Here is a 24779-nt window from a genome sequence, read left to right as displayed (position 1 = left end):
CAACAGGGCCAGCAACAAAGATTCTCAGGTCAAACTCCATGGTCAAGTAACAGATTCCAAAATCAAAGACTGTGACCCTCCAAGGCTCAGGCAGCCAGAACCTAAGAGCTCACCAACAGCCAAGTCCAGAATACCACAACTGTGACTAGCTAATCCCATGCTGGCTGCAGCCTTATAAAGGGAGTTTCTCCTACAGGTGAGGCTGGGTTCATTAAGCTTCTTTCTTCAAGCTGACTCATCTCTGCTACTCATAAGGAGTAGATCAGATCCTGTACTGGCTCAAGGCTCTCCTGACATTTCCTCGGCAGGGGGAAAGCCGTGGGCTGTCAGGCATGCGCTCCTGAGCTTGGTCCATGCCTCTGCCCTAACCCTCAGGCTTCACTGCTCCTGGGGTGCTTTGGGAGACAGTGGCAGGTCTGGCAGCAGACAGGTCCATGCTAAGGCTGCCTGGCTTGATGTGGCTGCCAACCCTCCTGGAGATCCCCACAAATTACAGCTGATCTCCAAATGACAGATTTTAACATTCTCAGAGACATGGCAGCTTCTTAGGATGGACTATGTGGAATTATACCCCACATAGGTACTACCTGACAATTGATGCCAACCCACCTAGAGAACTCCCAGAATTACAAATGACTTTCAAATGACAGGTTTTAATTATTTCAAACATAACGGTGGCTTTGGAGTGTGGCTTCTGTGGAATTATACCCCGCTGAGGACCGTCCATATTATGGTTGCCATACCTGGAGATCTCCTTTCATTTCAGCTGAACTCCATATGTCCTATTTTACCTAAATTGGAGACAATGGTGGTATTGGGTATTGGCAACTGGGGTGTCTGAAACACCTCCTTACAGTAGCTGCCAACCCACCTGAACTAAAACATAAAGTATTTTTCCTTGTCTATCGTTTCAGACTCCAGTTGCAATTGAATATTTCTACTCCTAGGGGCTGTTGTTCTACTCAGGGACTGTCATTGTCTGGGGTCTGAGGCACAGCCTCCAGACTTGCCGGGAGGAAGCAACAGCAGGCATCTGGGAGACAGCTATCCAGCCACTCCAGCCGGCACCCTGGGGCCAGAACCCGCCTCACCAGGGGGAAGAGATGAAGCTCCCAAGCCTCAGAGGGCTAGAAGGGGCAGGGCGAGGCCAGCTAGCTCCACCCTCCAGTAGGAAGATAGGGGGCTAAGCAGAGCAGAGGGAGGGGGCAAAGGCAGGGGGAATAGGGACCAGCAGCTGCCCAAGCACAGCCCTTACCAGACAAGGAGGAGAAGCAGCCACAGCAGCTCAGAGGCACGCCCCAGCCTATACACCAGCTAGAAGGCAATAACCTGGCTCAGGAGACACCAGGAACCAAGCAACTCCAGGTGGAGCTGCCACAGACGTTCTGTTGGAGAAACTGGGCAGCCAGCCAAGAGGCCACAGCTGGGCCTGCCTTCAGCAATCAGCTTAGCCAGAGACGCTTGACAGCCACCCAGCAAGACACAGCTGTGGCTGACCAACACAGCCAAATCAGCTACTCCTGCTGCAGCTGCTTGAGGCAGCCCAGGACAATACAGGAAGGCAAAGGAGGGGTGTGGCCTGACAGGTGGAGCTTGGAAGGAGGTGCCACAGGGAAGCATATCACTTTAACTTTTCACCATCAAAAGAGGGACTGAGGGCCAAGCTAGAAGTGACAAATTACACTTGAATGGCAAGTGAACAGACTCACATATATTCCTCCCTGTTCACTTGTGCGCCACTTGTGCTCCACGCAATTGTATGGAGTACAAGTGAACAGGGAGGAATACATGTGATCTATTTTGATATAGATTAAGCAGGAGTTAGAAGGAAAATGGCTCCATTCTGGTAACGTGCGGACAGATAACATAAAATAGGAACAAATGGAACGTATGAGCTGTGGTTTATTCTGGGCTGGATCTAACCAGCTTTTTCTCTGTCTCATCTAATTCCTTTCCTTACCACAACTCCTTACCAACATGCAGCTCCCATGACATAGACTCGTTTCTTTTTTGTCAACAGAAAAAGTAGTTAGTTCCAACTCTGTTTTTTTAAAAAAAATTCAGATTACACATGGCTCCATGTTTCTGCTCTGCTTGGAAAAGTTCAGAAGAAAAAGAGAAAGGAGAGAGAGAATGAATGCATGCAAAAAACTCCAAATAAATAAAGTGAAAATGCCAATAAAGAATTGGACAAAGGCTCAGGAGAATTTTTTAATAAGAAAATACCAGAGAAACAAAAAAGAAAGAAAAGGGAAATTGCTGCAATAAATATGAGAAGGACCAAAGCAATAGATGTAGTATGATACAAGGGGGAAAGTTATTATTGAAGGACTATCTAAGCACAGATAACTAGCAGAGCTGCAAGATAGGAGTGGACAGTGCAGACATAAAACTAAACTACAGTTTTCTACCACATAAATAAGTCTTGTGTTCTCACGTTCCTTTCCTTACCCTTCCCACCACTTTTGCTTGTTGTGATTGTGAAGCAATTCATAATTTGACTCAAACCATTGCTTGCCATTATACCTTAACCACCAAACTATGGTTTGTGCTTCTTCTCCAAATCTGACTTGGAAAATCTTAGTTTGCAGTCTCCGTTTGGAGGTAAAATGAAAGCTATAATTTGATATTCAGATGGAACAGCGAACACTAGCTTGGAGCCATCAGAGTGTTTCTGCTGACTGAAGGATTTTGGCTTGCAGAGCAAGACTTTCTTGCCTCCCCCCCCCTCCCCAGGTGCAGGATTTCAGGGGGCATTTGGAGTTACAGGAGAGGTAGGGGGAGAGAAGGCGAGAAAGTTGTGCTTCACAGGTAAACATCCTTTCAACTGTTCCAAGCCTTGAAACCAGCAAAATAATAAGCAGGAAGGGCACCTTTCATTCCATTTTATTATTCTAGTGGGATCCTCCACAGCACACAACGGACCTATTGCAACAGTCAGGGAACTGGTTGTAGTAGTTACACTCCAAAAAGACCACACAGCAATTTAGAGAAAGGAATGTCCCAAACATATCTGTTTACATAACAGTCCATCTCACTTTAGTAACAATTAGTAATATTATTCATTAGTATTAATAATACCCATGTCATCACTCATGATGACATAGTGACAAACAATATCTCACATTTTCTTTCTTTCTTTCTTTCTTTCTTTCTTTCTTTCTTTCTTTCTTTCTTTCTTACCAGAGCACAAGTATATTCTGTATGAAAATAATGTTTTTAAAACAATGCCATCAGTATAAATTGCTCTTTAGACAGAATCTTGTCCAAAGAAATTTGCAATCTAACATGAAGAGTTGATCCTATCTGTCCCATTATAGTTACCCTATATTCCATCCACTGTATAGAGACTGGATATTCTACTACAATGACAACAACGACATCCACAGGTTAAGAATAAAGCTGTGCCACCTGGAAAAGCCCTTCCTTACCAATGTTTTCTAGATACTGAATTTGTGTTACTTTGCACAATCAGTTGTTTCTATGGAAATGTAGACAAACAGTGCAACTATAACATTTAAAGATGTTGTAATCAATAGGGCTGCCAGACATTTCCTCAGCAGGGGGAAGGCCGTGGGCTGTCAGGCATGCGCTCCTGAGCTTGGTCCATGCCTCTGCCCTTACCCTCAGGCTTCACTGCTCCTGGGGTTCTTTGGGAAACAGTGGCAGGTCTGGCAACAGGCAGGTCCATGCTAAGGCCTCCTGGCTTCATGACTCTGCTGTGGTTGCCAACCCTCTGGGAGATCCCCACAAATTACAGCTGATCTCCAAATGACAGATTTTAACGTTCTCAGAGACATGAAGGCTTCTTAGGCTGGCCTATGTGGAATTATACCCCACATAGGTACTACTTGGCAATTGATGCCAACCCACCTAGAGAACTTCCGGAATTACAAATGACTTTCAAATGACAAGTTTTAATTATCTCGAACAGAACGGTGGCTTTGGAGTGTGGCTTCTGTGGAATTATAGCCCACTGAGGACCCTCCATATTATGGTTGCCATACCTGGAGATCTCCTTCCATTTCAGCTGAACTCCATATGTCCTATTTTACCTAAATTGGAGACAATGGTGGTATTGGGTATTGGCAACTGGGGTGTCTGAAGCACCTCCTTACAGTAGCTGCCAACCTGCCTGGAGATCTCCAAGAACTACCAATGACCGCCAAAGGAGAGATTTTAAAATCTCTGACAGCAGATGGTTTAGAGATTAGCCTCTTTGTCACTATACTCCAGAGGCTCCTCTCTAGTAGGGTTGCCAACACCTCCACATGGCATCTGGAGATCTGTTTCCATTACAACTGAACTCCATATGGTGACGTTATCTCTCTTGGAGACAATGGTGTCATTGGAGGTCAGTGCCTGTGGCATTATACCCCTCCGAAGCCCATCTTACTGTGCTTCCTAATATCCTGCTGGTACCATCTGGCCCATAATTTAAATCCATTATTGCAAGTCCTATCCTCTGCTGCCAACAGGAACAGCTCCCTGCCCTCCTCTAAGTGACAGCCCTTCAAATACTTAAAGAGAGCAATCGTGTCCCCCTTTGACATCATGCAATTTGGATGTTATGCTTCTATTGATAGACCCTAAGATTGCACTAGCCTTTTTTGTTGCTGCATCACACTGGCTGCTCATATCTAACTTACGTTCCATTTGAACCCCAAGATCTTGTTCACATGCACCGCTAACCAGAAGTATAATCCCCATCCTGTATGCGTGTTCCTCATTTTTGCTACCCAGATGTAGAACTCGGCACTTATCCTTGTTAAATTGCATCTTGTTCACATCCACCCACTTTTCCAATGTGTTCCAATCTCATTGAATTCTATCCCTATCTACTGGTTTTGTTTGCCGCTTCTCTCAATTCGATGTCATCTGCAAATTTAATGAATAGCCCCTCCACACCCTCATCCAGATCATTTATAAAAATATTGAAAACTACCAGGCTGAGGACCGAGCCATGTGGCACCCCACTGGGCACCTCCCTCCGTTCAGATGAAATGCATTGACATCTGCTCTTTGAGTGCGGTTCTCCAACCAGTTCCCTATCCACCTAACTATCCTAGAGTCCAGTCCACAGTCCTCTAGTTTACCCATCAGAACATCATGAGGAACCTTGCCAAAAGCTTTACTGAAATCCAGATAAACTACATCAACAGTATTCTCGTGATCCAGTAAGCCTGTCACTTGATCACAGAAGGAGATGAGGTTGGTCTGGCAGGACCTGTTGAGGATAAATCCATGCTGACAAAGACAAAGACAGGTTGTGGCTGCGCCGCTCCCGGGGCCCCGCCCACAGAGTTCACTCCTCACAGGGTTTGTTAATTTCATCTTTGCCTTCAGGAAGGCCTCCCCTAAGGCTCTGTCAATTTCACCTCTCTGTCTCTGTATTTTTAAAGTACCCTTTCTGGCTAACATTGCTCCTCCTGACACATGTTCTTCACGTGTCAGATGTCTCATGTAGAGAGACTCTCAGTTAAGAGACAAAGGATTATACTGAATCCAGCACTGTAGTTAGAAAGCAAGTTAATGCAGCTGCAAAAAAGGCCTTCTCCCAACTCAGACTAGCCTGGACATAGACTAGCTTACCTTGAGACAGCCAATTTGGCCACCTGAATTCATGCCACGGTAACATCAAGACAAAAATACTGTAATGTACTCTATTTAGGAGATTCTAGCTGGTGCAGAACACTGCAGCTCATTTACCTGCAGGAACTAGACAGAGCACGCATTCTGCAATCACTCCACTAGCTACCCATCAGTTACCAGGCTCAGTTCAAGGTTTCAACAATCACATGGCCTTGGCCCCTCATATCTGTAGGACCGTCTGTCCCCCTAGGTTCCACCACCTGAATGCTTTTGTCCTTTGCATATGTGAGAAGCCTTTCTCTATCACGTATGCGGGGTGTGTGCGATTCCAAACCTTGCCTTTAGAGCTCTGAATTCCACCATGGTTGCCCTGAGTCCGACCACCAGTTTGCAAAGCAGTGAGTGAAGATCACCCCATTTGTGCATGTCATCTACCTACATCTTTGTGCCTGCGTGGCAGACAGAGCTGTCTTTGCGATATACATTTCCATATAGCCCAACTATCTGGTTCCAGGTTACATTGTTAGCAAATATGAATGCTGTGTTGTCACAGGATGGCATTGTCAACAATATCAAAAGGTACTGATAAGACAAACCGGGATGCAGTCTCCTAATCAGAGGACCAGTGTAGAGCATTCATCAGGGCAACCAATGACTGAAACAGATAATCTTTATGACTTAGGAACAGGGGTGGACAACGTTGCCAAAATAGCCATGGAAAATGGCACTTCACCTCCACTGGTCCTATCCCTCTTCCAGCCCCACTGCCTCATCTGATGGAGATCCACCAGCTAATGGGCTAATATGCAAGTACAAGCCAGCAGCAGCAGCTAGCCCCACAGTGAAGCCAAGGACTATTGCTGCCTGTCTCCCTCGGCTCATCCTTGCCTCACTTGCCTCATCATTGGTCATCTGTGGCTGGTGCCTCTGGTCAAGAGTGATCACTGATGGGGCAAGTGAGGCCAAGACAAGACAAGTGAGGAAGACAGGCAGCAGCTGCAGTGCCAGGCTTTTCTGCACCACTGTACCGCTGCCTGATTCTTGCCTAGGTAGCTTTATTGGCCCTCCTGGTTGCCTGGGCACTAATGGGTGTGTGTGTGTGGAGAAGATGTACCCCAGGACATCATCTGACGGGAAATATTCTCCTGCAGGCCATAATGGCAAACCTACTCCTGCTTAGAAGCCCCTTATCATTTATATTCTATAGCATATGACATTTACTGCTCCACCAGCCTCAGCCTGTCCAGTCTTACAGTTGCTGACTCCTGCTTGTATCTGGAGATTTGGGGGTGAAACTGAGGAGGGCATGGTTTTGGAAGGGAAGGAACCTCTGCAGGGTATAATGCCGTAAAGCACACCCCCCCTCCTCCAAAGCAGCCATTTTCCCCAGGGGAATTGATCTCTCACCTGGAGATCAGCTGTAATTCAAGGAGAACTCCAGGCCCCACCTGGAGGTTGGCAACCTTATCCAGTCTCCCACTCTTCAAATCAGCTCTGCTGTTCTCCCCTATATGCTTGAATCATCTCTCCATGCGCTTACCGACGCTTTAGTCAAATTCCTCTCCAAATAGCCATGCTTCAGGCAGCTTTCCAACCGACGTGTCGCCAAGTTTTGTTCACATTCATTCACAGTTCAATGTTTACACACAGCCCCTTTCCATCATTGTTGCACTCATCTTCATTTTGACCCACTGACTGAATGGGTCTATGGGGTAGCAGTTTCCTTTGTTTGGTTGATTATATATATATTAATAGGACATCTCTTTTTGATTGTTGGAGCCTCCAGCCAGGCGACCGGTATTGGCTTGAAGCCATGTTTTAAGCCCCAGGCTAACTCCAGACAATGGGGAGGGGGTTTGAAAACCTGGTCTGGGTGCACTTAAAGCCCTGAGCCACTGCAGAAAAACTTGCTGCCTGCTGTTCTGATCCCATTCTCTATTGTTCTCCCCGCCTGAAAATCTGGCAAACTCGCCTTTCCAGAACTCACCTGTAGCTCATCCGAACCTTTCTATGGAACCTGGCAACCAACCCCATGTATCAGACAGTATTTGTGCAAGGTGGAAGACTTGATGACTAGTTTAGATGGATTGCAACCTCCATGTTTAGTTCAAGATTTTTCTGTGAACAAGGGCACACGTGATATTTCTAGAAAGTACTAGCATTTACTTAGCGCCCATACCGGCCTGTTCTGTGGTGTTCTGGGAGATTTTGGCAGGGAAAGGGTTAATAAAAGCATGATATTTTCATGTTTTCCTTTCAAAAGTATTGTTCCCTGGTGTCTTTAATGCTGCCCACTGTTTTTTCTGGTACTAGCACTTCTTTAGTGCCCCTTCCGGCCCGTTCCATGGTGTTCCAGGACCTCTTTGGCAGGGAACGGGTTAATAAAAGCATGCCACTTCAGTATTTGCACTTCTAAAATCTTGTTCTGCAGTGTCTGTAATGTTTCACACTTTTTTCTGTGGTACTGGCATTTCTTTAGTGTCCGTTCCGGCCTGTTCTGTGCTGTTCTGGAAGCATTTTGGCAGAGAAAGGGTTAATAAAAGCATACCAGTTCAGTGTTTTCATTTCTAAAATCTTGTTTTCTGGTGTCTGCAATGCTTCCCACTGTTTTTTGTGGTACTGTGATTTCTTTTGTGCCCATTCGGGCTTGTTCCGTGGTGTTCTGGAAGCCTTTTGGCAAGGAAAGGGATAATAAAAGTGTTCCAGTTCAGTGCTTTCACTTCTAAAATCTTTTTTTCTGCAGTATCTGTATTGCTTCCCACTGTTTTTTGTGGTAACAGCATTTCTTTAGTGCCTGTTCCAGCCCATTTCGTGGTGTTCTGAAAGCCTTTTGGCAGGGACAGTGTTAATAAAAATGTGCCACTTCAGTGTTTTCATGTCTGTAATCTTGTACTGCATTGTTTGTAATACTTCCCACTGTTTGTGGTATTGGCATTTCTTTAGCGGCCATTCCGGCCTGTTTTGCGCTGTTCTGGGGCATTTTGGCAGGGAAAGGGTTAATAAAAGCAAGAGACTACAATGTTTTCTAAAATTTTGTTCTCCAGCTTCTTTAACACATTCCATTGCTTTTTGTGGTAACAGTTTTTCTCTAGTGCCTATTCCGGCCCCATTCCATGGTGTTCCAGGACCTTTTTCGCAGGGAAAGGGTTAATAAAAGCATGCCAATTCAGTGTTTTCATGTCTAAAATTTTGTTCTGCATTGTCTGTAATGCTTCCCACTGTTTTTTGTGGTACTGGCATTTCTTTAGTGCCCGTTCTGTGGTGATCCAGGAGCATTTTGGCAGGGAAAACGCTAATAAACACGTGCCAGTTCAGAGTTTTCATTTCTAAAATACTGCTCTGGAGTGTCTTTAACACTTCCCACTGTTTTTTGTCAGTCTGCTGTTTGTTTAATGCCCTTCCCGGCCCAGTCCAGCCTGTTCCGGCTTTTACCCCATTCCTTAGATTTCCATCGAAGGTATGTGCTTTCGAGAGTCAAAGCTCCCTTCGAAGACGGGAAGTGTCGCCCTTTTTCTAGCTTGTTCCACTGACAGAAATTCCACAAGGCTACTCTCCTCAGCGCTAGTCCGGCACGTCATTTGCATTTCTGCTTCTCACATAAATAACGACCCTGAGGGAGCCTCCTGGCAAAGGCTTTTTCGGACTCTCTCTCTGTGCTGTAAGGGAGGCGAGAAACAGCGGGACTCTCATCGAGTTCCCACTCAAGAGCCTTGCCCGGCTTTCGCATTCTCTTCTGCAGATCCCAGCCAGGAAAAAGCCTTTTCTAAACATTTCAGCAATGGCCGAGACTCGCCCACCCCGTCAAGGCCGCCCCCTCCGACCAGCCCGCGGTGGGTGGCGTCTGGGAGCTGCGGGCGGCTGCTGGGTCTTCGAAGACGCGCAGCGTCCGCGCAGAAGCCTGTTTGGCCATGGGTGGCCCTTTGCCCCCATACTCCTGCCTCCTGGGCGGCCTTCTCCTGGCTGCCGCGTTGCCCTCCCAAGGAGCAGACGGTAAGGCAGCTCCTCCTTCCCGCTTGGGGCCTCCGCAAGTCCTGGCTGGTCGCCTTCTCGCCTGGCCCCTGCTTTTGCCTCCCGCTTGTCTGGAATGACGGCTCCTTCCCGCCTTCAATTGTCTTCTCGCAAACACACACCCTTTCTCAAGGCAAGAATAACCTCGCGTCTCGCCGCGTAAAAACATGGGGAGTGCTTTTGGACTGTAGGCGTAAACATCACAGTCCGAAGCATGTTTACTCAGTTCACTCATTTGAGGCAGCTTACCCCCAAGTAAACATGTACAGGGGCTGCAGCCTTAACCGGAACCCAGAATATGCTTGTGCTTTTATTACAGACCTTCGTTTTGCCACTGTATGTTTTACCCTCTTTTATGGCAAAGTTCCTGTGGCCCGGCAGAATTTCAAGGGCTGAAACCTTCCCTTTCTTCTAGGCTGAGTAGCCGGCTGTGTCTAGGCAGATCTGAGCAATAATGTGCGTCTTTAAACAAAAATACAGAGTGTAATCACAACCATATGCCCCCGTTTTTCTTTAAGGGTAAAGTCCCCCCTCTCCAGTAACTTTCATGCAGGCTTGAATGCTGACACCTCTGCCAGTAAAGATAGTTTTGGGTGGGTAGCTGTGCTGGTCTGCAGTAGAACAGCAGGAGTTGAGTCCGGTGGTACCTTAGAGACCAACGAGATTTTCAGGGTATACGTTTTCAAAAGTCAAAGCTCCTTTCAAAGCCTGAAGGGAGCTTTGACTCTCAAAAGGTTGTCACCTACTGGACTAAAATCTTGCTGTACCTCTGCCATTAGAAATCGAGTACTGCCTGTAAAATGTAATTTGAAAAACAAACAAAAGAAGCAACATTGTTGGATCCAAACATCACAGAAACAACTGACAATTTCTGCCCTATGTTATGTTTCCTCTGAACTCTTACCAAAAGTTGTATGTGAGATTTCCACTAGACCCCTAGAATAAAATGTCACATTTACTCAATAGATAAATTAGATTTGTTCTGTAATCTTACGCCACACCATTGATTTTTCTCCTTTAAGGGACTTGCCAGTCCCATTACAAAGGAAGGGTAGCATATGTTTAATAATTTTTAATGTAGGATAATATATTTGTAACCGCCTCGTCATCCTTCTGAAAACTTTTATCATATTTAAGATAATGTAGAAAATTGGCCATTTAAAAGATTTTAAAAAGAAACCTATGCCAGACTACCAGCACTTCTGTTGGGAGCGGGGAGTGGTAAGAGATCTGATGACAAATGCTAAAACAAATGCTAAAATGTGGCGTGTAATCTCATTTTTTTTCCAGGTTTAATCAGCCTAGAAATCAAATCAAATAGATGATGGACAAATTAATTTCCTGGGTTTTTTTCCTCCATAAGGGGATAAAGAAGTTGCATTATGCTGGGAAATCATTTTGTTTGAAGTCCATTTGGCCAGTGTACCATTATTGAGAAACATGATGCAAAACAAACACAGCCTCCAGATACATGGCAAAACCTTTATGGTACTAGGAGGTGGAATTGTCTCAATAAAACACATTCACACGAATTCCGGAATCTGTATGATGAATAGGAGCACAGATACAGTCTGATTTGCACAGCACATAAATGCAATGATGTGAACATTTTCAGAAGTGAGATTTAATTGTGAAACAAGCAAAAGATTGAGATCAGTGAGGACAAGCATGGTTGATAATTTATTTTTTAAAACGAGACAACCCCTGCTAGAATGAACATACATTACACAACATCTGAAGACTTGCTATGCTCCGAGCTACTGTCTTTCGTTGATAGTAGTAGTGTAAATCAGAAATATGGAAGATTGCCAATGCCAACTGGAAAGCATGTTTTGAACTGGTTTAGCAGCTTTGCTTGAACAGGTTTAATCTGCAACAGTAAGTAGCTGATAAGTCAATACCTCTGTTCTGTGTAAGGCTTCACTTCCTGATTTCTCCAGCTCAAGTCTCTGTTAAAATGTTTGGAGGAGTAAGAGGCTAAGCACCACCCCCTTCTCCTGCCCACTTGTTAAATTCCAGTGCGAGAGTGTGCATTCTTAAGAAGTATTTTTGTATTTTTTAAAAAGGAACATGTTCCGTGAAATTGTAAAATGCTGCTGCAGTGGAAAGCAAAACCTTGCTAGTGTTTTGCTGTTCGTTTTGTCCTTTCAAATTCAGGGCTACATCAGTGCTCATGCAGAACAATATCAATGCTTTCAGCAAGAAGAATTAGGAGTTTTCCACACAGCCATGATCGTGTGTGATTTTCCCATTGTCACTGATACAGCGCAGTGGCAACAGGGTTTCCACATGATGGGGTTCCCTCATTTTCTGTGCCCTGGTCCCTCACAGCAGCCATTCCACCTCCCCCCGCCCCGTCATTTTTCCTTTCCTTTTTTAAGTATGTAACTGTTGCATTGATGTAATATTATACCAATAGAATAGTTACCTTTTAAAAAAAAATTAAAAGCCCTGCAGTAGGGTTAATGGCTGCTACAGAAGTCTGGGCCATGAAAATAGATTCTCATGTGTGCAATACTGGGAAAATCCAGACTTTCCCATCCACGTGGCAGCCACCTCAGTTTTGCTGCAGTCTTTCCAAAAGATCGTTGTAAAGTACATTTTGTAAACAGCGCAGTATTGTGGAAAAGTGGAGGGACGACAAGGTTTCCAGTAGCTTACAAGCTGTGAAAAAGCTTTGTGGAAAAATCACTAGTCAAATTTAAAAAGCAAATTAACTCTATATAAGCCGTTGGTGGGAATTGTTTTTTCATCAGATGTCAGGCAATTATATCCAACAACTGTACATAAGATCTTAATGTCAATAGTAGCTGAAAGGATGGTTACCTTTGATCATGACAACTGAATTGTTGCTTGAGTGCTATAATGTGACAGTTTCTGTCAGACTATGGATGACAGGATATGGCAGGTAGATCCCTGGATCATTTCAACAAGACACAGGTCCTTGGTTAAATGACTTTTATTCAGGAAATCAGTCTTTTTCCATATACACAGGTCCATAGGATTACATGAAATAAAATGCATATGAGCGTGGCAACTTCTCTTTGAAAGGAATAAGGTTTAAGGCAGTTACAAGGCAATATACCCAAACAACCCCCTCCCTCCTAAACCACAAGTTCAGAGGCAGTCTGGGAAACATTTTCAGAGTTCACACACTAGGCAGACAAGATACTGAGCAATGCAACATTTCAGAACCCAAGGTCAGTCTAAAAAATATCAACGGGAGAGATTGTCCGCAGCTTTGCCAGCTGCCGGGCTGTGCTGTGAAAAGGAGAAAACGAAAGTGGTTTTCAAGAGCTAAGGAATGTACTCAACAGCTGCAACACGAGATCAGTTACAATACTGAGGTAACTCAGGACCATAAACTTAATATTGGCATGGATGAATGGGTACAGTCAAACATGACAGATTCAGGTGGGTAGCCATGGGTCAAGCTAAACATGCAGGTTTTTAAAGAGTTGGAGGTTCCCCAGACCTGACTCTGGTTCCCTGCAGTCTCACAGCAATTGTGGGGAATGGCTATTAAAAATAAAGGAGAGCCCAAACTGCCTTGGATTGCCCCCTCCCAGCCGTTTTCCTATGTTGAAATAACACCGGGAAGGGGGGGGGAAGGTATTTCCCTGTTTTTGATTCTACATGTGCACAGAACAGTCCACGTAGAATAGCAAAAACATAGCCCCCTCTCCTTGCTATTTTGGAAAATAGCATCATGTTTCCCCTCCCCCCTTCTCAGTATATAGAAGAGTTGAGTGGTTATGATGCTATTTCAATTCTGGTGGTGGCTTAGCACTCCATCTTTGATTTGAATTCTTCTGACCTGGCCTAAGGAGGTAAATATTTTATACTTCATATTTTTTCAATTAGATACACTTTTTTAAAAATACATATTTTGGATTTGGATTTTTTTGTTATTATTTTTATATGCATTTTAAATCTGTGGGCAAAAGAAAAACCTTTCATCCTGATGTGTTGCCCATATTGCACTTTAAGCTGTTTTGTGGGAGAAAAAGAATGCATTTACTCCATGAATTCTTTATAAAACATCCTTGTGTGAGTAGTTTTATTTATTATAATCATATATGTGTATGTTACATTTTTAATTAGTTTTGTTCCCCACAAAATATCTAGACAATTATTATTTTAAATAATTATTTTTCTCATTTTAGGTCAATTTTGTGCAGGGTCAGGTATTTTGGATTTATTAGCTATATTGATGGAGTGCTTTGTATGATTATATACCACTGAGGAAGGCCTTTGGGCCCAAATACATCTGGTTCTAGTTCTGTTCATATGGAGATAAAATGTACTGACATACCTGTATAAGTGAGAGCTTACTATGTGTATGTACATGGTACTTATATATTGAACCACAGTGTTGATGTTTTTAATCAAGCTTTTGCACTTTCATTTGTTGAATTAAATTATATACCAGTGTTTTATTCATTTGTATCATGTTTGGAGTTATATTGAAGTCTCTGGAAAAACCAGTCTGTACTGACAGGAACACTTCAGCTTGTATCCTACAAAGCTGTGAAAAAGTGCAAGCATACATAGGATTTATCTTCTGGTAAGCCTGTGCTAACCCTTGTTTATGGACACATTCTAGAGTCAAATCCTGTGATTCTTCACCACAGGCTGATATTAATGAAAGTCAGTTATGGGCTGAGTTTTCTTAAGCTGAGATGGTTGTGAGAATCTGTCCTCTCTTGATAGCTTTGGGCCTGTCACTTTAAGGCTTGCTTTGCTGTCTCTAAAACTCCTCAAGAGTTTGTTGTAAAGATGGACAAAATAACATGTAATTATGATCTTAATACATTCTGAAAGACTGTCTCCTCTTGTGCTGTCTAGCCCACCAGTTAAGATCTGCCTCCCAAGGCCTGTTCTCTGTTCCTCCACTTTCAGAGGTGAAGCAGGTGGTGAATAGAGACAGGGTATTTTCTGTGGTGGCACCTTATCTCTGGAATGCCCTCCCTCTTGAGGCATTCACCTGGTGGCTTCTTTACCTTCTTTTAGGTGCCAGAGCAAAACACATCTTTTTACTCAGGCTTTTTATCAAGGGTTTTTTATCTTAACAGCTTTTTAATGGTCTGCTTTTATGGATAGTTTTTATGATGTTTATGTCAAGTGGCTTGTTTTCAATGATTTTATTTTGTTACACAGTTTTAATTGTAAGCCACCTCAAGCAGGACTCTGAAGAGATAGCATAGAGATATCCCAAACAAACAAATAAGACTTATTTACAGTAAGAGGAAACATCAACACTGTGGTTCAACATATAAGTACCATACCCTTGTATGTATACCAGTCGATCTTAATTGACAGAGATAAATTTGGCCATTGTTTTCATTCGTGGAGCTAAAACTGATTTTTAGAAGTGTATGGGGAGTTTGCATAGCGTTTGCATAGAATTTTCCTAAATTCTTGGAGAAGCAAAAGCACAAAACAAAAACAAAGCTCCCAACTAAAAGCATTCACTGTGTGCTTCCGTTTAAGTTATTACTTGTGGTTTTGATGAGGAACTGGTTCTCTTCAGCTGAGCTGAGAATGCATTTTCAGTGCTAAACTAAGTCATTTTCTGAGAAATGCTGTTGGTTTTTAAAGTTCCTGTGAATTCTTGGGGATTGAAACTCTTTGGTTCTGCTTCTGGCTTGCATGTTTGACTTACACCAGTTGATAGGGAACCAGAGAAATGAAATGCCCAAACTGCGCTATAGCTCTTTTTAAAAAGATCCCAGATATTGATTCTTTTTTACTTCTAAAGTTAATTTAAAACGTTTAAGCCCTAGTCAAGATGATCTCTTTGGGTAAGCATGGTATGTTTAGTAAGTTATTCTCACAGCATTTTCTCAGCATTCCTTCCAATGGTGATCCAGTCCCCAGACGGAAAAGTGTGGGACGTGATCCTGATTTGATGTGTGCTTTGAGCAAAGGAAAAAACAGTGCCCAGAAATAATTTGTTCTGTGTGGAGGGGCAAGTGGAAGACTTGGGTTTAAGGAGGTAATAAGGCTACATTTCTAAAGCACATTTACGAGAAAGTCCCCTTGAACTCAGTGCCGCTCCTTCCAATGAAACATTCAAGTGTGTAATCCTGTACATTACATATGGTCTGGAAATAAAAATAATTGCATTGTATATCTGCGTGGGAGGAATGATGTGTGCTTTGATGTATATCTCAATTTTATCTGATATGCAGATCTAGTAAATGAATGCTTCCCTTTTCAAGTTGAAGAGTCCTTTTTTTTTTTACATTTGTTCTAGCAATAAACATTTTGGGCACAATTTCGTGTCCAGGACCCAAAATTAATATGCACACAATCACTATTATTCTATTGATTTAGGATTAAATTTAGTGTCTGACTCTTGTGGGGAATGAAACCATTGAATAATAATCATTTGGTATAAATATCTGGAGTGCTGATTGCTGTGTATTTTATCTCATGGAGCATTTTGGACACCAGTGCCTTGGAAATGGCTATATAAACAGTGTTATTATTATTAATCAGTAGAATTGTAATTACTTATAACGATTATGATTCCGTTTCCTGCACAGCATGTCTTCCTTCCTCTTGGATGTCATTTGGAAGTAGCTGCTATGTTTTACTTCGAGGAACGTTGGAGAGTATTGATGATGCCAGAGAGTTCTGCAAAGCCAATGGTAATGGAACTGTTCTGTCTTCCACACACCTTGCCCCTTTCTGATCTACTCATGAGATACACAGGCTGTTACAACATGTGAAGGAGGGCTGGGTTATTTTGACATCTTAATTGCTGTTTGTAATTATGGCAGTTGATACAAGAACGATAATTCTAGATCCAAGGGCATTACGTGAATCAGGAAGAAGACTTCTTGGGTAGATCATTTGGTTTGAAGTTTGAAAATACGATTTGATTCACTTTAGCCCACTCTATCTTCCTGGTAATCTACAGGAACACTGCAAAATTATTCAGTTAAACTGATTTAAGTAGCTTTACTCTGTGCTTTCAGGCACGTCTCAGGGAAGGGGTGGATACAATTGCTATAAATAGTTCAGTTAGTAGTTTTCAAACTTTTTACTGCCAGTGCCTTTGTTACTGATCTGTCTGCTGAGAAAACTCTGAGCATGCTACACACACACACACACACACAGAGAGAGAGAGAGAGAGAGAGAGAGAGATTGCAGAAGATTTTCTGGGATCAGTTCATTTGGACCACTGTAGAAACTCAATGCTTCTTCACATGAACAGGGAAATGAACTGAAGAAATGCTGAACGCTCTTCTTTAGCTTCAGAATGCAGGGCAAAATTGGTAGTGAACAGGCAAGCTGTGTTTTAGGCAAGCTTCTCCCCCCACTGCTGATTTTTCTCCTCGGGAAACCTCTAAAGAACCCCAGGGTTCCCCACAGCACAGTTTATAAACCACTGATCTAGCCCAATTATAGGTTATCCAAATGTTCTATGAAAAGCTTTATTGCTCTTCTGCTGTGCAGTTAGAAATCAGACTCACTAACTGGGTAGCTCTCACAGTCACCACAGCCATCTCAGTGGGACATGCTTCTAAGCGAATGTGTTTAGTGCCCTTATTCCTAGGCTGCACTCCTGTGGCTGGTTATGTGTGTATAATTCCCCCAGGGAGCAGCAGGATTTAATTGTGCATAACTGACTACAAGATTATGCCTCAGTGGCAACAAATGTGCATAAGCATAGTTCCATGGGAGCAAATGCGTATTAAGCATAGCGCCTATACAAGTTCTGTTCAATTTGTTTTTAAACTGATATTTGACAAAAGTGCTGGGATTTGGTTTTTGTCTCCCGTGTGCAGCCTCTGGAGCCGACATTGTTAGCATCAATAATAAAGAGGAAAATACTTTTATCTTGAAAACCTTCCAGACCCATTGGCATGGTCCTGAATATATTGCATTGGGCATGTTTTATGATACTGATGGTAAGTGACTCATATTTTGGTACACATCTTTTGTTGAGAACGTCTCCATTAAGAACAAGTTCTTTGCAGAGACTCCTGTCTGTCAGTGATACATCTTTTGAAACTTTCCAAATGTATTGAAAACGAGACAAAAAAAGGGCCTTCATTTGTAATTGCTTTTCCCTGGGCTGGAGTACCTGTGGTGTCCACAAGGAGGAAAATCTGTAAGAAGCAAAAAATTACAAGGGTATATGCAAAGCAAAGGTATAAGGGACAGCCTTCAGTATCGGATTAAGCTGGAGAAAAAAAGAAATGGGATAACATCCTGTAGCCTAGACTAATCTAGACTGAGGCCTCCAAGAGGTTACTTATGAGCTACCGGTAGCTTGCAGGCTGCTGCAAAGTAGTTCATGTATCTCCTAGAAGATCCAGGAAAAGATCACAATAAAATGTGGTCCAGGGTTTTGTTTTTTTTAAAGGATTCTTCTCTGTGCTGCTTACTGATATTTCTGGTATTCCTCCTATTCCATGTCCTGTTTCAAGGACAGGACAAAATTTGGTAAACGTGTGGGGGTGTGGAGTGCATAGCTAAATAGATTTTTCTTTACTCAGAAGTAGTTCTCATTAAAGGCTGGTGACTTCTGATGTAGGTCACACCAAGCTGCCTCATCCTGAACTGGGGCAGTTCATCCATCATCCATCTAAATCAGTATTATCTGCTATGTCTGCTGGTAGCTTTCCAAAGTTTATGATACCTTTTTAAGTTCTGTTATTTGAGATTTGAACTGGGGGCTTTCTGCATGCAAATCATATGTTCTACTACTCAGTCAGGAGGACCTATCTACATTTACCTGGATGGCTCAGACTGGCCAGATATTGTCAGATCTTGGAAGCTAAGCAGGGACAGCCCTGGTTAGTACTTGGATGGGAGAGCACTAAGGAAGTCCGGGGTTGCAGAGGCAAGCAATGGCAAACCATCTCTGAACATCTGTTGCCCTGAAAACTCTACGGGGTCATCATAAGTCGGTTGTTACTTTACAGCACTTTACACCACCATCTCTAATACAAGTGCAAAGGCAGCTTCTATTGTCTCCTGTGATGATATATCCCAGAGATGGTTGGGGGGTACAGGATATGAAAACCTTGCTGAAGTTCAAAAGCCTGGTTAATGCCTACAAGAAAGACCTCTTGGGAATCCTATGGAAGCTGCCTTAAGTTCCATGATGGAAGAAGGCGGGATATACATACAATGAATAACTATCATACAACATACGCTGTGGTGGGACATGATTGTGCCACTAACATGTGAGCCCAATACAGGGTTGTCAAGTTCCCTGAGGTGTCACACCGGGGGAGGGGGTGCCAGAGGGGGGTTAACAGATACTTATCCTGCGTGCTCCTGTGTAGCTGGAAGATGACAGTGGGAGGCAGGCATTTTTTAGAAAATTGGCAGCGTCGTTGCAAAAATGATGCCATTTTCCTGTAATGCAGGAATGCACACACACCATTTCAGCTGCATGCTTCCTAGGTGGAGCGGCAGCCCTTGCCCAATAGCTTACTACAGCATTACATCTGCTGTTTGGTTGTATAATGAGATTCATGGCAACAGGAGCATAGTTTGCATGCCTTTGCCATGGGAGCTTGTCGCAGAACGATGCTTTAGTTGCCAAGTAGTTAAAATAGCCATTTAGATTGGACCATCTTGAACAAAAATGTATAAATAATTTGAAACCATAGTTTTTATCCAACATGTTGTTGCAGATGGTGTTTTTAAATGGTATGATGAATCAAAAGTGAATTTTACAAACTGGATGGAGGAAGGAAGTAGCAACTTGCTCCTGGATACATGTGCTACAATGCACACTACATCGGGTGAATGGAAAAAAACAAGTTGTGAACATCTCCCACTGACTGAGATCATTTGTGAAGCTACCAGTACGTAAGAATCATGCTTGCCTGGTGCTAAGAATGATTAGATTTCATCGATAGTTGAAAGTCTTACGTGCAAAGGCCTTGGAAGCCTGTAATCATTGGACTGCTGTGGATACTCTTTCCTTTAAGGCTTCTCCCCCAAAATGTATATGGAGTAAATAACGTATCTAATAGTCAGTGCAGATCAGTAACATGCTCCATTGGACCAACCAGGACTAGATTTCCAGAAAAATATAAAAATAAAATTGTTTACAAAAAAGCAAAAAACTATGCATGTGCATGCATCACACACGAAACACCGGTGGTGGGGAAGGGGGGCGGGGAATGCAATGGAACAAAGGAAGGAAAGGAAACAGCAAGAGCAGATAGGGGATGATGAAGCTAGGCAGGTGGCAGCAGAAAGATGGAGGGGAGGAAATGGATGTACATACAGCAGGGAAGGCAGCTGGGAGTTGAAATGGAGACAGCAGCAGCAGCAGGGGAATACGGAAATAAACAGCAGTGGGCAGGGTGGGGGGATGAGATAACAGTAGCAGTGAGGGAGCAGAAGGAATAGAAAATGGGATTTCCTCTCTCTTGCGGATCCCCCATTTGAATTTCATAGATCTCTTCGTTGCAGTTGTTCAGATAATGTGCATTAAAAGTTAATGAGAAATGAAGCTAAATGAACCCACACTCTTCAACCAAGAAAATAAAACGATATAATTCATCTAGTTGATCATTCAGTTAGTGGCAGACATTTCCTAGAATAAACGATGATTTGTTTTAAGTTGAAAGATACGAACAGGATCGAGCAACTTACAACATTACCAGCATCTACAAATCCTTGGAAAAATGTTTTTGTGGATTTGTTCTGACAGACAGCATGTCAGTATCAGTATATTTGCAACTTTACTTCATTGTTTCTGAACAAGATAATTAGTTATGAAAGAACTTTTTGGAAAGCAAGTGGAGTTCCCTAGCTGTAAAAATGAGTGGTTAGAATATAAAGACCCTAATTCATTTCTTAAAGTCCACAACTTTCTTAACTGGACCAATCATGATAAAGTTGTAAGTGATTCTGCGCACATTCTGATGCATGCAATTAACTCGTATTGATTTCAGCACCTTGAACTGAAGAGAGCTCCGATATGCACCCAGGACTCCTGCATTTATAAGAACTTCCCCATGCAGAGGCTTCTTCATACATCTCCTTGTATGTGCAGAGCTGGTGTCCATTGAAATTAATGGGAAAAGCTGCTCATATACGAGCCCCATGTATTTATCAGAATCTGTAGAGTGATGAGCTCTGTGTTTAGGATTTGGTATTAGGATTATATCCCTCTGTTACTGAAGAAACCAATAGTCTGTTGCAGTAACTAAAATAATATAAATCGAGAAAAAGAATGACAGAGAAAGTCATAAGGAAAAGAATGACAGAGGAAGTCATAAGGAAAGTCTTTGAAAATGATGTTTTATTCCTATCGTTATACCAGCACTGCAGTATGTCTGCAAAAGCCAACATGCCACAAAACATTGTGCTAGGCAGGACCCCCATTGGTCAAGAGACTGCAGTGGAGAAGGGCAAGGGGGTGAAATTGCCTTCCTCTACCTGCTATCAACACAGCTCCGCTGATGGAACAATGAGCACAATTTCATCCCCTCCCTCCACAGCAGTTTCCCAATCAGAGTGAATATTAGTCCATGCAGGTCCCTCAACCCCAGGAACGAACTTTCCTAGGATCGGAAATAACTGCAGGGAGAAAGGGACATGGGAAAGACCCACGAACATCACTTCTTTCCACTGACCGATAATCGGATCCAATCTGGTATCTCTTTGGTCTTGTTTAATGTTAAATGCATATTTACTTTAATATTGTCTTTATTTTCTTTTTCATGAATGTTTCCAGCTGCTTATGAAAAGAAATATTTACCAAGTAAGTATATTTTACCTTTTCCTTTCAGACTATATCCACTCATCATTAGCTACTGCACTATCATCATGCTATGGCAGTCACTTGCACTTGGATTTTCCCATGCAGACAACCAGTCCATTTGCAAATGGTTTTCTGCTAATATTGGGAAGGCCCGCTATAGGCTGCATGTGTATTTGGGCCTGCGTACCAGAGTTCAAAAAGAAGCATGAACTGGCTGCTGGGCCTTGATCTGATGAGAGTTACGAGCTTCAGCTTAAATTCAGGGCATGACTTCACTTTTGCAATGTCTGTAAAGTTTACATGCAATAGTAGCTATTAAAAATAACTAATAGTTGGATAGACAACTTTTTGAATAAAAGTAGACGTGTTTACTCCTGTTACTGTATGTTACCTCTTTCTAGATACCCCATTTAACAGGCTTTGGTCCATTGGTTGGTAATGATGGCCATAGTTTCTCTGGTTTTAGATTATTTTATTTCATCAGAAGTCAGTAGTAGCCCATGAATTTGCTATGGCTGGACAGCCCTTTTCTTTATGGAAATATTGCCAAATTTGGTGCTGTTTATGTAGTATCAAAAAGGGCAAGCATGGTTAGAAATTTGATATATACATACATGTCATGAGTAGAGACTGCTTTGTACAGAACTCACATTGTTGTGCTTAGGGTGCTAGTACAAGATAATGTGGAGAAACAATAGAAAAAAAGCAGTACAAAATTTTATTGGCCTCAACATGCTTTCTGATCTCTTGCACATCAGGAACATTTTGCCACTGTCAGAAATACCTGCAGTACAGGAAATTGGTTAAACGTTAACTGAGCTCTTCATGAACGTGGGCGCTAACCAGCACCTTGGTCTTCCACATTAGCTTGTAGAGTGGAAAAGATTGTCAAAAGTTAAAGTAGAGCTCTGAGGAAAAAGATCCGGGACTGCTGATGCCTTATGGCTTATCTGACAATATATACTAAACATGCTTTTAACTGTAACACAGTAATACCTGGAGGACAGAGTCTTTGTACCTTTTTGATAGAAAAATTCTTTCGTTTCAGATAAAACCTGGACAACACTCACAGTAATTACTTCCACCGTCATTGTATCAGTCTCTGCAGCATTTCTCTGGTTCCTGTACCAAAGGAAGGTTTCTTCTACTACATTTATGGCCCGCAATTTCTCCAGCCGAGTACCGTGTAACGATGAAACTGTTCTCATAGATGAGGAAAATGAATATACAGCCTAAACTGCAGTTAATTATAAAGACATAAGGACATAAAGGAACAACAGGATTGTCCTAAGAGCAGTCCTACGAGGAAATTTAAAGGGGTGGACAATAATAATCTAAGCATCTTCCATACTGAGTTGTACTTTCTCACAGGAAGCCATTCCCCGCATTTATGAAAGATTCCAGAAATGGTATGCGATTCTTTTGGGATACTGACCATCTCGAGTGGGGAACAAAAACTGATATACCGGGTCTTTTAGAACTCCTGTTGTCAGCTCCCTTGAAACCAACACCCACCCTCAGCTTGGACTCCCACACTTTCCTGCACAGGCAAACAGGGAGAGGGATTGTTGCTTGCCTGCTCTCCTGCCTGCCTGCTTTCCGTTTCCCCATCTGTCCCTCTCACCACTATGCCCACCTCTTCCCCCTTTCCCCACCCATCTGTCCATGACTCACCAGGCCCCCTCCCTGCTGCTCTGCCTCTTCTCCTTTCTTACCGCTGCTACTGCTGTGACTGCTGGGCTGCTTGCCCCTTCACGATGGTACCCTCCCATTTCCAGTGTTGCTGCTGCCCATTCCCATTTTCTCAGCAGAGGCTCCTGGTCCTCTTCCCCTGCCTGTCTACCACACAACTGCTGCCATCTGGCTAAAGCTGAGGGGACAGAGGCTCCAGTAGCTCCCGGTCCATCTCCCTAGCAGCTTGAGTGGCAGTGGTGGCAGGGTTGTCATTGGCTCTGGGTGACCTAATGTGCTTGCTGGGACAACAACTCCCCCCCCTTCTCTACACATGTGCAAACAACATTCCAGTCTTTCGAAGGGGATTTACTCCTCCCTCCATGCTTTGTTGCCTTTCAGATTTTTCTGGAAGCCTAGGGGGGTCCTCAAGTTTGGAAAAAATATGTTTTCTGCCAACATGACCCTGATCTATGGATTTAACTATCCACAGATGGGCCATGTTGACTATTAGATATACTGATATATATTAACAGATTAATTATATTGAGCATGATACAGCCAATCATAAAGTTGCTTCAGTCTCTCCAACTAAAATAGTAATTCTTCAGTGCTTAAAATTAGTTGGATCATGTCCATGTCCATTGTTTATAGTAACCCTGTATAGTAACCCCAGTCCAGGAAAAGCATAGGATTTGCCCTGATTACAACAGTGGGGTAAAAGAACTCTTCCACATTTAAATGTAGAAAAGGGCAAAAGTCCAATAGCCTCTATAAGGCTAACAAAATTTGTGGTAGGGTATGTCACAGCTCATACCCTACCACCCTACCACAAATTTTGTTAGTCTTATAGAGGCTATTGGACTTTTGCCCTTTTCTACTGCTACAGACAGACTAACACAGCTACCATCTTGATATATCTACATTTAAATGTATATGAATAGCAATTTTTGATCAAATGTTATTGTGCTCTTACTTTAAACGGTTAAGAGGTTACACACCTGAAAGAGGAGTTCTGGTTCAGATCTGTAGCTAGTATAACAGTAACAAATGGTCTGAAGAAAGGAAGGCAATTAGCCACTTTAATTAGACAAACGTCATTTATTGTTGAATTGTCTTTTTTATTGGAATCCTCCGCAAAAGCCAGTGGGCTTGTTCCATGTCTGTTCACATCACTTTGGTGATGTGTCCACACACCACGTAGGAAGTGGTGCGTGGACAAAGATGCAGCTGCCCTTTTACAGGCCTTTGGCCCTGTTGCAGTCTCTGAAATGGTGTGGCATGCAAATATCAAAACCTGTGGATTACACTTTGTAACTGAAGTCCCGTGCACTCTGCAAGTATTTCTCTGATTAACTTTGTAACTGAATGTCAATTATGTCTGCATTACGACAGACAAGAAAAAGCCATAATGAATTACTGTAATTTCCATCTATATTTTTATATGTATTTTAATACTTGAAAATTGTTAAATAAAGATTTGTTTTTATGAGCAATGGTATTTTTAGGAATTAGTAGTGGATCTAAAACAGGCTTTCCAAGCACTGTTTAGAGGCTTACAGTGAATTTGCCTGTGTACGTGCACACATGCGCATGTGGAGATAAAATCAGTTCTTTGAACGGCACCTTGTATATGCTAAATATCTGCTTGGTGGTCAGCATTTTAATGAAAAGGTGACTGCACATTAATTGCAACCGGAATACAAACTGAACAAGTATTTAGCCAGACTAATTAGTCTTTTGAATGCTTCAGGGCAAA

At 42.8% G+C, this 24779-nt stretch overlaps 1 protein-coding gene across 1 annotated transcript in view; it reads left to right on the top strand.

The window, feature by feature from the left end:
* Positions 1 to 24516, top strand: part of LY75 (lymphocyte antigen 75) — a 126467-nt gene extending 101951 nt beyond the window's left edge. The window contains exons 36-41 of the mRNA XM_054970110.1: positions 9369 to 9582; positions 16152 to 16256; positions 17400 to 17522; positions 19263 to 19436; positions 21323 to 21349; positions 22398 to 24516. Of these exons, the coding sequence (XP_054826085.1) occupies positions 9369 to 9582; positions 16152 to 16256; positions 17400 to 17522; positions 19263 to 19436; positions 21323 to 21349; positions 22398 to 22585 (831 nt within the window). The 3' untranslated portion in view covers positions 22586 to 24516. The remainder of the gene's footprint in view (positions 1 to 9368; positions 9583 to 16151; positions 16257 to 17399; positions 17523 to 19262; positions 19437 to 21322; positions 21350 to 22397) is intronic.
* The last annotated feature ends 263 nt before the right edge of the window (positions 24517 to 24779 follow it).

The sequence above is a fragment of the Eublepharis macularius genome, chromosome 2 (genome assembly GCF_028583425.1).
Source record: "Eublepharis macularius isolate TG4126 chromosome 2, MPM_Emac_v1.0, whole genome shotgun sequence".
Lineage (NCBI taxonomy): Eukaryota > Metazoa > Chordata > Lepidosauria > Squamata > Eublepharidae > Eublepharis > Eublepharis macularius.
The sequence above is the reverse complement of the archived record's forward strand: the minus strand, read 5'-3'. Positions and strand labels throughout refer to the sequence as shown.